Source organism: Gymnogyps californianus, chromosome 2 (genome assembly GCF_018139145.2).
Source record: "Gymnogyps californianus isolate 813 chromosome 2, ASM1813914v2, whole genome shotgun sequence".
Lineage (NCBI taxonomy): Eukaryota > Metazoa > Chordata > Aves > Accipitriformes > Cathartidae > Gymnogyps > Gymnogyps californianus.
In genome coordinates this window covers 65,339,057-65,351,581 of record NC_059472.1, presented here as the reverse complement: position 1 = coordinate 65,351,581, position 12,525 = coordinate 65,339,057, and the positions used below count along the sequence as shown (strand labels likewise).

At 41.1% G+C, this 12,525-nt stretch overlaps 1 protein-coding gene across 1 annotated transcript; it reads right to left on the bottom strand.

The window, feature by feature from the left end:
* Nucleotides 1–471: 471 nt before the first annotated feature.
* GALR1 (galanin receptor 1) lies at nt 472–12,082 on the bottom strand. The gene is made up of 3 exons (XM_050892675.1): nt 11,381–12,082; nt 4,226–4,291; nt 472–789 (listed from the first exon to the last, which is right to left on the bottom strand). The coding sequence occupies exons 1-3, from the start codon at nt 12,080–12,082 to the stop codon at nt 472–474; spliced, it is 1,086 nt and encodes a 361-aa protein (XP_050748632.1).
* Between the last annotated feature and the right edge of the window lie 443 nt (nt 12,083–12,525).

The following is a 12,525-nucleotide window of genomic DNA, read 5'->3' as shown; positions in this document are numbered from 1 at the left end:
AAAAGAGAAAAGGCATTGTCAAAACAATCTGAAGAGAGAACAAAAGTTTTCTTCTCTGAAATCATACTACTACGGTATTTATTATCTATAAGACAGAAAATTTAGCCATCTCTTCACTTCGATAGAGTAAGATGTCAGAAAGTTACTTGTTCATATCAACATTTCCTTCTTGTATATTTGAACGTTTACACACCGTATGCTTAGTAAGAATACAGACATATCGTCTCCAGCATTTTTTTCTCGAGTATCTTTTAGAGGTCCAAAAGCCTCATTTGACAGCTATCTGAGATTCAAAGGATCAGCTTAGTTTTCTTTCACACCAGTTTCACAAACTTTTGCTACAAACGCAACTTCAGTACATTAAATGCCAATTAGCTTTATCAAGAAACCCAAGATAAAGCTCATTGTGCTTTGTTTTCCAGGTGTTTAGTTCACACAAATGAAAAGCCAACATACAGGACTTTTCAAAGGTCACACATGTGTACAGTTGGTAGATGGTGGTGTATCTATCCGACTTCTATTTTCCTTGGCGTCATTCAGAGGTGACTCGTTACCGATCTGGCATTTGAAGACTTGTTTGTAGGCCTTCCTAAAATTTTCAGAGAGAAATGCGTATATAATCGGGTTCACAGAAGAATTGCTGTAAGCCAGGCAGTGTGCAGTTACTCTGAAGAGAAAGGAGGCTTGAGTCAGTGGGAAAAATCCAAATTCAGCCCAGAGATGAATCACGTGATGCGGCAGCCAGGAGATGCCAAAAACCACTACCACCACCAACACAGTCTGTGCTGTCTGAGACAGGGAAAGGAAAACACAGATGTCTGATGAGCACTTGAAGAATCAGCTTTAAACCTGCTTCAAAACCATTATTGGGGGGGGGGGGGGGGGGGGAGGTATACTGAGAGAGAACACACTTTGCAATATTTATTCCTGATTTTACTCCATTACCTACATGGGCTTTATTTTGTGGAGTGAACTACTGCAAGGAAAACCTTAGCCTTGAAAATGCCACAGTAAAAGGCAAATGTATAACTTTGCTCGAAGGTAAAGAATGATGTTCCTGATTCCCTACACAAAAGCCTAGCCTTTTCTCAGGTGGACACAAGCTTGATATAAAATAATGATAACATCGGTCTTTGGGAAATCTCATCCAGATGTAATGATCTATATTTTAGTACGGTGCACAAGGATTTCTGACCAAAATTTCAAGAGAGATCTGTTATACACAAAGGCAGCTAGTGGAAGAGCTTAGAACAGTCAGACAAACACTTTGCTCAAGTGTCTACAAAAGGAACAGGAGCTTTTTTGAAAGTCTCTCCTTTGAACATAAAATTTCCAGAGGGAGAATCATACAAAAACACTCTGGGATACAACTAGGGAAAGAAAGAGAAAAGGAAGGAGCTTGAAATTTCTGGTGATTGCACATTGTCAAACTCAATCTGGAAATTAAATCTTACCACCAAACCTGAATTCAGAAAAATGGAACACAAAATATCCTCATTGCTGCCTCCTGACTCCACTTTCATTATTTATGAGAGGAAGGGCCATCAAGTTCATCAGATCCATCCAGACAGCTACAGTATCAGTCAGTACAGACCTTTCAGTTGCTGAAGGTGTTCTGCCAGGGCACAATGGAGTTTGAATGTCCATGGTTTTTTTAGCTTTCACTTACTTCAGAAAGAGCAGTTAGTGCTTTGCAGTTGCTCAACTAATTAATATCTACTCCTCTAACAAGTACCTCTTTCAACTAAATCACTCTCCCAATAAAAGCCTAATATTAATTCCAAAGCATATTACGTTATGGACCATTATACTATATTAACACTTTGCAACATAATTTTTCAGATAACTTAGGCTCTTCTTCACAGGCAAAACTAACCCAGTGGCCACAGAGTGATAAATACTGCAGCACACAGAATATCTAGACTTTTTGCTAGTTTATTGAACTTGGTCTATACTTCTTGAATTGATTAATGCTTGGTAATAATTCAGACTGACCTACCTAATCACAGCATAACTTATAGAAATGTACAGGAAAAAAAGTTTGATTTCTGTGGCAACAAGGCAAAATAATTTACGACAGATACTGTTGTTGGTTAGCAAAATCTCAGAAACCAAAGGACATTATATCTGTAGTAAATATAATTTGTGTAGTCTCAAGGATTCATCTGTTTTCACAAGCCTTTCCTCTACTTAGCCCTATGGCCTTTAAGTCAGTTGCCACTAACAAACAGCCACATAAATATTTTCTCTTTCAGGTCTCATCAGGAGAATATGTGCTAACAAGGAAGTACAAGTTAAGAGCAGTTCATTCTCTGATCCCTTCAATGTGTTAATATTCCAACTGAAAACAGATTGTCTGGACACCACACGCACAATTACTTCAAAAGAGGTATATTACTTCAGTTTGTTCAGAATTCTAAAAAAAAATTACACTAGGAAAATCACTGAGTTTCAATAGACTGTATAGATGAACCTGAAAGCAGAGGTTGACCACGTGTCTCTTGTAACTATTTTACTTCAGGTATTCCGTATCTGCAGAATAAGTAATTTTGCATTAGGAAACCTCACAACATCTGTTTTATCCCATTATTCCTCCTAAGCCTGACTTCAGAGCTTACCTTTCCAAAATCATCACTGTTCCTTGCAACCAAGGTAACACTAAAGTGCAGCTCTTGTTTACCTAACGGGAGCTTGCTTTGGGTTTCTCATTAGCAAATAAAAACCGCCTGAAATACATGATGTTAATATCGATGCTTTGTGACCAAAAAGCACGAAAAATAGCATTTAGGCACATTCATATTTTTCATTAACTTTTTTTCCACACATATAGCAAATTAATTTTAAGATTCTACTATTGAAATTTTCAGAAAGGTTTGAATAAAGCTAGAAATGTATAATTAAGCCTGAAATGCATTCTTAACAAAACAGTAGAAGGAAAAGAAGAAAGATACAGTAACCAGAGACAGCAACCTTAGGATCAGAAACTTATTTTCTAAGGCAAAAAAAGTTTTGGGCTGCTTTTTTTTTTTTGCCCTTTGGTTACTGGACCCTGATAGGTCCAAGCAGTCTTGGGCATATCTGTAATACTTTTCCCTGAAGCTATGAAAGCTAGTTCCTAGCCAGATCTGATTTTTACTTGCAGTTTTAAAGAGTTAGTGTTTAGAGGAAATACACAGATATTTCCAGTTTGAGAATAATTTAGATGAGAGTAGAGATGGCAATGTACAGAACGCCTTTGAAAACTACACCTTTGGCCTTGACAACATTAAGTGCAAAAGTATATATGTTAAGTATTTTACAGAATCAGGGTCATAATGTTTTTAATTCTAGGAATTAAAATCTATTGACTAGGATATTTTTCAAAAAAATAGAGAATGCATAAATAATAGATTACTTATTCCCTGTTGAGCCCATGTATATCTCATTTACATTGCAGACAGTCTGCATGCCCATATGGTAATAGTGATCAGATCAAATGAAGAGCTATAGCCTAAGGGGTTTTTCTGACTCCACATTCATAAACTGAGAAGTTAGTCAAATGATTACTGTGGTCATATCTGCTCAAAAATCAGAACCATATTATATTAACTGACAAATTCAATATATAAACACATCTTTCAAATATTGTTCTAAATCACAAAGCTTATATTCTGCTTTAAAGACCTTTCATGATTCTACTTGTAACAAGTATATAACTTAAGCCTTGAACATAAGAGAAAAAAACTTTTTGTGGAAAATCAATAGAAGAATTGCAGAATCATTAGAAGGTTCTTATTAGACTCCTATCAGGAAGCACAATACACCTCATTTTAAAGTCTCATCATACAACCTAGGAATTCTTCATAAAACATTAAAAAATTCAGCTAGTTAAAAAAATAAATAATAATAAAAAGATTTACAAGTTAGGGAAAAATTCCTGTGAGGCAAAAAAAACCATTTAATATTAGAGACAGGTTGTCTCTCCATGTCTAAATTTCAGGTGCTCTGAAGTTCAAAATGTCTCAGGGAATCTCAGGTAATGGCTTGATGCACTGCGATGGAAAACTTGGATCAGAAAAGATTCCAATCCTGCTAAGTTCAGAGAGACACTGAATACGTCATCAAATACTTCACTTCACCTCCTTCTCTCCATTACATCTTTGGTAACAAGCAATGTAATACCAAATTAGCTTAGCCATAAAACTAAGATATAAACAAATAGATATTGGTAATGAAAGCAATCTACCTTTTTCTTGGACGCTTCTGACTTCTTTGACATGTTTCTCAACTTCTTATGCAGATGATTAAGAACCTGAAAAGATTAATTCGCATCTTGTACTTCACCGTTTTCTAAAATTCAAACCCATATATTTTAGAGTATGCTCTCCAGTACTGCATGAGTCACTTACAAACATCACTGATCCAATTAACATATAGGTGCACAACAAAAGTGCACAGTATAAAATCCAAAAGAATTACCTATCTGCATCTGTGTGAATCAACAAATATGAAGCAGACCACAACTGAATTCTTATATAAAAATTCAGCTGTATTACATAACAAATACATATTACAAATGAACGAGGCAACAAATGGAAACCTATCATGCACCTAGAATTAGCAATCATTCTTCTTCCATAAAAATGTCAATGCTTGTTAATTCAGAATGACCTTTACTGCATGTAACATAAAAAGTGTATGTTTTGAGTCAGAGCTTTTCTGAGTCACCTGCATAATTTGCTTTCTTCAGATGGATGTTTGGTTAATATAATCAGGATGTTGGCGCTATCTGATCTTCGACAGAAGCTTAGGCTTTCAAAAATAATTTATACTAAAATGTATCTCACATGAGGCATGACCTTTATCAACAATTTGATGATACTTTTCATGTACCTTTCACAATTAATTTTTTAAAATATGTCTCAAAAAGGCTCATCATCCAAGAGCAGGGTCCAAATTTTAACAAAATGATTTACACATAAGATTTTGGATAGTGGATGCACAGAGGCGTATGCCCTACTTTATCTGCAGTCATTATTAACTGAATCTAATATATTAGTATGGCATGATTTGTAGGCATGGAGGGCAGGGAATATGCTCTTCAACTGAATGTGTTTAACAAGTTGCAAACCATACAGAATTAAAAAAGGAGATGCTTAATTAAACTTGAGAGTTTAATTAAAATACGGTAAAGGAAATTTTTTGTAGAGAGTGTCAGAGTGTAGAGCTCAGTTAGATGATGAAGATGCTCGGTTGCACTTTACATAGCTCTAAGATGAACTGAGAACAATTTAATAGGTAAGATCATCCAGCATTAAAAAGATTTTTTTTAAGGAATATAACACTAAATTTTAGGGCTTATAAGGAGACTTCTTGAGGTGGTGAAAAGGGTATAAATTCAAATTCTCATATATCATCTGGGGACATTTTCTCTGTTTTCTTTGGGATGCATGGCTAACCACTACCAGGACAGACACCAGACAAGATGACCTATAGACTTGATCTCACTCTAGCATTTGAGTCTTAGAAACATACATAATGAATTAAACGAAATAAGATGGTATTTGTGAATAACCATAGCTCATCAGTGGATTCCACTTTTAAGTATCTACTCTTAGCTACCAGTGAATCACAAACAACAATAAAAATAAAAATTACTTGTAATCACTTAAGATTGGAAGTGCAGTTCATTTGTGCTTATCTGTGCACTAAAATGTTTGCACGTGAAAGACTCAGCCCTGCATGCCGTCCCTATTCTGAAACATTAGCCAGGCTGCTACCAAGGCTAACCTTGAGCTCAGGAAAGGCAGGAGAAAAATAAATGGGTTTTCTCTGAGAAAGTCCCATTTTGGCTTCAGCCCTTCTTTCTTCTCCAGGATGAGGCAGACCAGAAGGAAAGGATAGAAGAGCCCCTGAGGTCCAGCAGAAGACCAGAGAGACGACCCTCTGGCTCACTCACTCTTTATTCACCTGCTGTCACCGTGTATATAACAGCTGAATTGCTTAGTCCATGGGTGAAAAATGAAAAAACAAACAGCATAGGAGAAACACAGTGAAGTTCACTTCCCATCACTGCTGCTTTACCTATCATACCCCCTTCACATAACTGACAATGACAGGCTGTTTCTACTGGACCTTTGCAAATCCCATCCCAGAGACTGTACTGTACTGCGATTTCCCCTCACAGCCCAAAACTAAAGTCAGATAAACTCTTCCCAGAAATCAGAACTGCAAAATCTTCTTTTAAAGTTACAAACATTTTTTTCTTTTATTCTGAAACTTTTAGCACAAATGTTTGCATTGTATCTCTCTCCAGTCCAAAGAAGGATGCAGTAGACAAAACTCTTAAATTGGATATTGGGGGGGGGGAGGTTGGGGGGGAGTGGGGAGTGGAGGGGTTTGTTGAAGATTTAGATTATAACCTTCCAATGAATCCTTCTCAACTTCCCCTCTTTCAGATTATATACATATTTCATAAAATAAGCCTCTACAGTGAAAACATGCTGGCTCTATGTGGTAGTGTACCAGATGGTATGCAAACCAGCAGCAAGAGAAATAGGCAGAATTTAATTACCTATCAACAGCAGTGGAACAGCACTCAGAGACCTACACAGAATGCCGTGGAGGGATATTAAGAGCCATGTTTATGCACAAACACTACAAGGCAAATCAAAGACACCTCTCCTCACTCTCCTGTTCAAATTATCTCTTCTCTGGGCCAAGGAACAATCAATTGTTCCTCTAACAGCCACTGTCACTTCACCTCAATGAATAATAATTCTACATGTGCCTCTTAATTTGTCTCAGGTTATTTCTCTAATGAAAGTCTTTCAAAATATCCACTAATACATTTGCACATGCATTTTTAACTCATTGAATGAAATACCCACCTTGCTAAAAATTAGGTCACAACCTATTCTCATAAGGTATTACATTTTTTAAAAATTCAGCTCTGTGGAAAAATTAACTCTTTGCATGAAATGTTTCTAACTCCAGCTTTCATGTACCTATTGATCAGAGATCTTATTTGGCTCTCGGGGAAGGAATAGCTTTCCTGTTTTCTGGAGATGAGGGTGGGGTGCTGTGGGAAGAAAGTTATGCTGTTGTGAAAGAGGGTGTAAGGAGACTTGTAGGATCATAGAAGTATAAGAAGTTCCAGTCTGGTCCAGACTGTACTACCACAACTACCACTGATGGCATTTGGGAGGCCCTGATTTTGCCTACAGACTACCCATTTCTTTTTCTTTTTTTTTTTTTCTTCCAGTTGTTTCAGGGACTACATTCAAGAAGGTTTGAGAGCCCAGGCTGAGGGACTATGACCAAATCAAGCTGAGAAAGGGATTTTTCCAATAAGGGAGAGAGAAAAAAATAGCTTAAGCTATCTGTGCAAGTCTACCAAACATTGTAAAAGTTTGAAGTCTACACTGTTGCAAAGCATATTTCCTGCCTGGCAGTATATAATCATTCCACTGTCTATACCTTCATCATCAGCCATTGAAAGTCATGCAGCAGGACAGCCTACCCAAGGTCATTATCTAATAAGAATGAACTGCTTGTTTAACAGAGCCATAATGCGAGCATTATATTCTGAACCACATTTTATAGTATGAACCTGATTTAAATTCGAGTGCCATTGCCTGCAATCCATTTTTTAAAGTAATGCTGCTACTTCTATTGTCACAACAGATCCTTCAACCTCTTTCATTTAATAGTGTGTCACTAATGTGTCATACCCTTTATTTTTTCTTTTCAGTGTAGTTTAATAAAGTTTTCTCTCACTGCTCAGCAAAATTTAAGATGTAATATCTCAAGCCAAGAACCATATAAGCTTGTATTTTATGTTGAGACGCCTACTTTTTATGGCGTACTTTTAACCAAGTCTATAAATCATACATGATTTCCATGAATTCAGAATGTTCAGAATGATAGATAATAGTGGAAACATTCTTAAGTCAAGAAATATTTTTTTAAAAAAAGCTTTTAACATTATACCTCTATAAAAGGAAAAGTTTGCTAATGATTTTAGGTGTCCAACCTAAAGGTTTGATTGAAGGAGGCCTGACTTTCAAGGACTGAATCTTCGTAACTGGGTACTCAAAAGCAGAGGCACCAAAAATCAGTTGTCACATTGCACTATCCTAGCAGATGTCAATTGTTAGAAGCTCACTGGGAATCATTTATCACTTTGGCCTTTAAGAACATTGGCCATTAGTGAGCAAACATTGTAGCAGTGTTACAAAACATATACAAAAAGTCAGTGTCAAAAAAATATGCCAAGTAATATGATAAGCAGTAAAAAAATAAAAATAGAGGCTGTCCACAAGTATGCAGCGCTGTAACTCAACTAATAACTATATAAGCACTGCTCCTCTGGCTGGAGTAGTAAGCTCCTTTCAAGAGTAGTTCTGTGAGCTAACAAAAGCTGGTTTACTATGGATTTGTAATTTCTTGACTGTGTGTTCCCAAAAAGATGGGTCTCCTCCATGAGTAGATGCCACATAAGACCTCTTCCCCCTATGGCTTGCCTGATGTTTAACAGCTGAGTGCAAACTGACTCTTAAAGGAGAGAGGATGACAGAGACCCTCTACCTTCTTCACTGACTCCTGTTTTCACAAAACTAGGGGAATATCTTTCCTTCTGATATTTTCACTCTCCTATCAAATTTGGTTGAAACTGAACCAAAGTTATTTGTGGGAGAGAGGAAACGGGTAGCTGTACACACAGGACACAGAGCACAGTCTCATAAATCTCTGCCTTAAGAGCACATCATGTGAGATTTCCAGTTCTGATTTTGTGGGAGGACGCTGTTTCCAAATACCTAGCAGTATTTCAGCACTTCCGTAGGTTGTAACAGTATTGCTGTCCACTGGGGAAAATACAAATCTCTCCTAACATAATTTAAGAGAGAGTGAGAGAGAGAAAGAGCTTGGCTCCCTATTAGAGTGCTTAAAAAATGAGACTTTCAAAACTGAAAGTTCAATTGCAATTTGCTTATAAAAGAAACAGAACTGCCTTAAAGGAGTCTGGAAAAGGCAATATATTCAAATAGAGAAATGAGTCTCCTTTGTCTTAATCTACTGTATCAGAAGATTGCGTTATTTAGCTGATCCACAGTTCATGAAAACCAGTGAAGTCCATAAGAAACTAATGCATTTATTTTTATAATACTTCTGAGGCTATTACACAGCAGCAATCTTCTAACCCTGCATGCATTCAGAAGCCAAAATACTTGTACTTCATAGCACTTCAGTGACATCAATAAAAGCTCGCAGTGACCACTTTGTTCGAGACCTGTGAGAGTAGCAATGGCTTTGACAAATCTAAAACTCCAGCTCTGATTTTCAGCTACTATCATCCTTAATTTCTCCCTCACCCTGTCCCACGTGCCAAAATATTGCAGTTGGATATTTGGCAGTGGCTTCTAATGAGGACAGGGATGAGCCTTTACGCTGCAGGGTACAAATACCTCCAGTAGCCTTGTACAAGTCATGGCATTTTTCAGCCTCATTGGCACTGATGGGAATAGCAGCTATCTCCCAGGTATCTCCTAAAACTCATGCCTTCAGGTTGGATCTTCCAGCCTGACACCATGGCAAGCAGGATCATACATACAGGCTCAAAACACATCACCAAGCAAGGGTGAGATCTTAGCCTGACAATAATTTAAGCACACGATTTTAGTTGTAACTTCGAGTGGCCCTGATTTTATGAACTTGTTCTGGGCATGCATTTCACATAGGGTTGCTTGTTGGTTTGGCTTTTTTATGTTTTGGGGTTTTGTGGGGTTTTTTTTAACCACATATTCATACTAATATTGAGAGATCTACTTCTGTAGTGGTGCTTTGTAACAACAAGGTGTGTTATATTTACTATACTTATATTTTGTTTAAGCATATTTCCTTTTTTCCCCCCCTATGCTATGCAAGACTGTCTTAATTTTGAAAGATTTGTTTCCAATCTTCTGTCATATAATTACTTTGAAGGCTGGTACTTTATGCTTGAAACTGAAGATGCTTTGGCTTTGAAAAATACAAGAATTCTTAATAGCTGAAAAGCTCCCTCTGCACACATTCCATAACATTCTCCCTGAAATATGTAATATTTTCTTAAAACTCTGATGATCTATGGCTACTGCAAGTTTCACCCCTCTCCCAGCTCAGTCATATTCGCCACTGTAGATGAAATACCGGTGTATTCACCCAGAGAAAACAGAATTCAGTTTATGTATGAAAACACGTATCTCTTCTCCGTTTGCCAGGTTGGACTTGTTTCATTACAAACAGTAATTTAGAAAATTTATCCTTTGACTTCTGCATAACTTGGTTTTAGCGGAGCTGGATGCCATTCTAGCCTTAATTTGCACATCACAATTAAGCTGATGTAATACATAGAAAACTGAACAGAACATAAAATTATTTGTTCAAATTAAATAGTTACATCTATTGAACTTGCCAATTAAAGAACTGGCTTCTCAACACTTAAGCAGTCCTTATTTGCAAGAGCAGACCTATCCTTTCAATTGTCAATTACTGCCTAAGGAGAAATCCTACTACTGAAGGTTGCTGGCACAGAAACAGGAGGATCTCTGCCTAACTCAGCAGGTAGCAGCTGGTGCTCCAGATCCTGTCCAGCAGCAAGCAGTGGACCCTACGCTGAAGGCCGCAATAAATATTCACAGAAAAATGTGACAGTTTGCCTGAGCAGAAAAGTCCTTAGATACCCTTATTCAGGCACTCTTACTTACTGCTTTTTCCTGCCTTGGTCCTCATGCACTGCTGCCTAGCACCGCCTGCCCTTGCTGAAGTCAGAGGTAAATCTCCCATCCACTTCAACTGGGGCAAGACAGGGCTCACAGGGACCAGGCAGCGTGATGCACCTTTTGCTCTTAACTTGTTAACTGGATCAGACCAGACTGGTGGATTTGTGTCATTTTTAAGTGCACTGCATTTTAAAGAATGACAATTCTTCGTCTGAAGCCTGAACAACTTGTTGCTTTGTTGTACTTTATTTGAGCTAAACTCCTCATACACCGCTGCAAGAAAATAGGAGAGTTGTGTTGACAGAGAAAGCAGCAGAGCACTGGGGCTTCTTAGCACTTTGCAACAAGGAAATCTGGCAGAGGGACCCCAGTAATTGCCAGAATACCTCCCCACACACCCCCCGCACAATCCCTGTCCTGACCTGTCTGTGCCACACACATGAACGTGTCCCCCCCAGGCATCCCTCGGTTATGAAACCTGCCCTCTCCCTTTGCGCCACAAACTCACCCCTGCCCCTTTGCCTCCTGACAGTGCCATGTCCCTCCACGTGCCCAGAGATGGCCCCACAGCTCACGGACACCCTCCACACTGTCCCCCCATCCCTTTTACATACCCTTCACCACTACCAACTTTGCCCCACCTTGGCATAGCAGAAGGAGATGAGCAGCAGCGGGAGCAGATATCCGAAGACGAACGTGCAAACCACATAGACCTTCTTGTGGCGTGGGTTGGGCCAGTGCTCCCAGCAAAAGGTCTGGTTGCTGGCTTCGCGGTGGAAGAGGCGCTGGTGGTGAGCCACAGGTGAGGCCATGGCGAAGGAGAGCGCCCAGATGAGCCCCACACCCAGCAGCGCGTTGCGGGAAACGCGCAAGGCCGAGGAGCGTCGGGAGTGCACGATGGCCACGTAGCGGTCCACGGACATGGCCGAGAGCGTGAAGATGCTCACCAGCATGGAGACGGTGAAGAAGTAGTGGATGAACTTGCAGATGAAGGCGCCCAGCACCCAGGTGGGGAGCACATAGACTGTGGACTGGAAGGGGATGCAGAAGAGCAGGTAGGCCAGGTCAGCGATGCTCAGGTTGAGGATGAAGATGTTGGTGGTGCTGCGGCGCTTGCCTGGCTTGCTCCTCGCCAGCACCGTGATCACCAGCGAGTTGCCCAGCACCCCCAGGGTGAAGATCAAGCCGAAGACGATCAAGGTGATGAAGTTCTCGATGCCGATGCCGAAGAGGGGCTTCCCCTCCGCCTCCGGCAGCCCGGAGAGGTTGAACTCCCCGCGGGGCGGCTCTGCCTCAGCTCGGGACCGGTTGAGGGGCGCTGCCGCGGGCTCCCCCGGCTCCATCCTCCCCCTTGCGCGCCGGCCAAAGTTCCCGCGGGCGGAAAGCGGAGCCGCCGCTCCCCGGCACCGCGGGCCGCGGCGAGCCAGGGGCGGCCACCCCCTGCCAGCGCCGGGCGGCGGCAGGGAGGGAGGGAAGGGAGGAGGGTGCCTCCGCGCAGGGTGCCCCGCCGCTCGCAGGGGCGCAGCCTGCGCCGCCGGGCGCGGAGGCGGCGCGGCAGCCCCGGCCGCCCCCTGGCAGGCAGCGCGCTCCGCCCGGCTGGCGGCGGGGCCCGGCGCCCCCGCCGCCTCCTCCGCCGGGGAAGGCGCTCCGGCCGCGCCCGCGCACCCCCCCCCCCGCTGCCCCCGGGCCCGCCCCGCGGAGCGGCGGAGCCTCCGCGCCTCCCCGCGCTGGCGGCCGCCTGTTGCTCCGGGAGACCGAGCTCCCCGGGGATGTCTCCTTGGGGAAA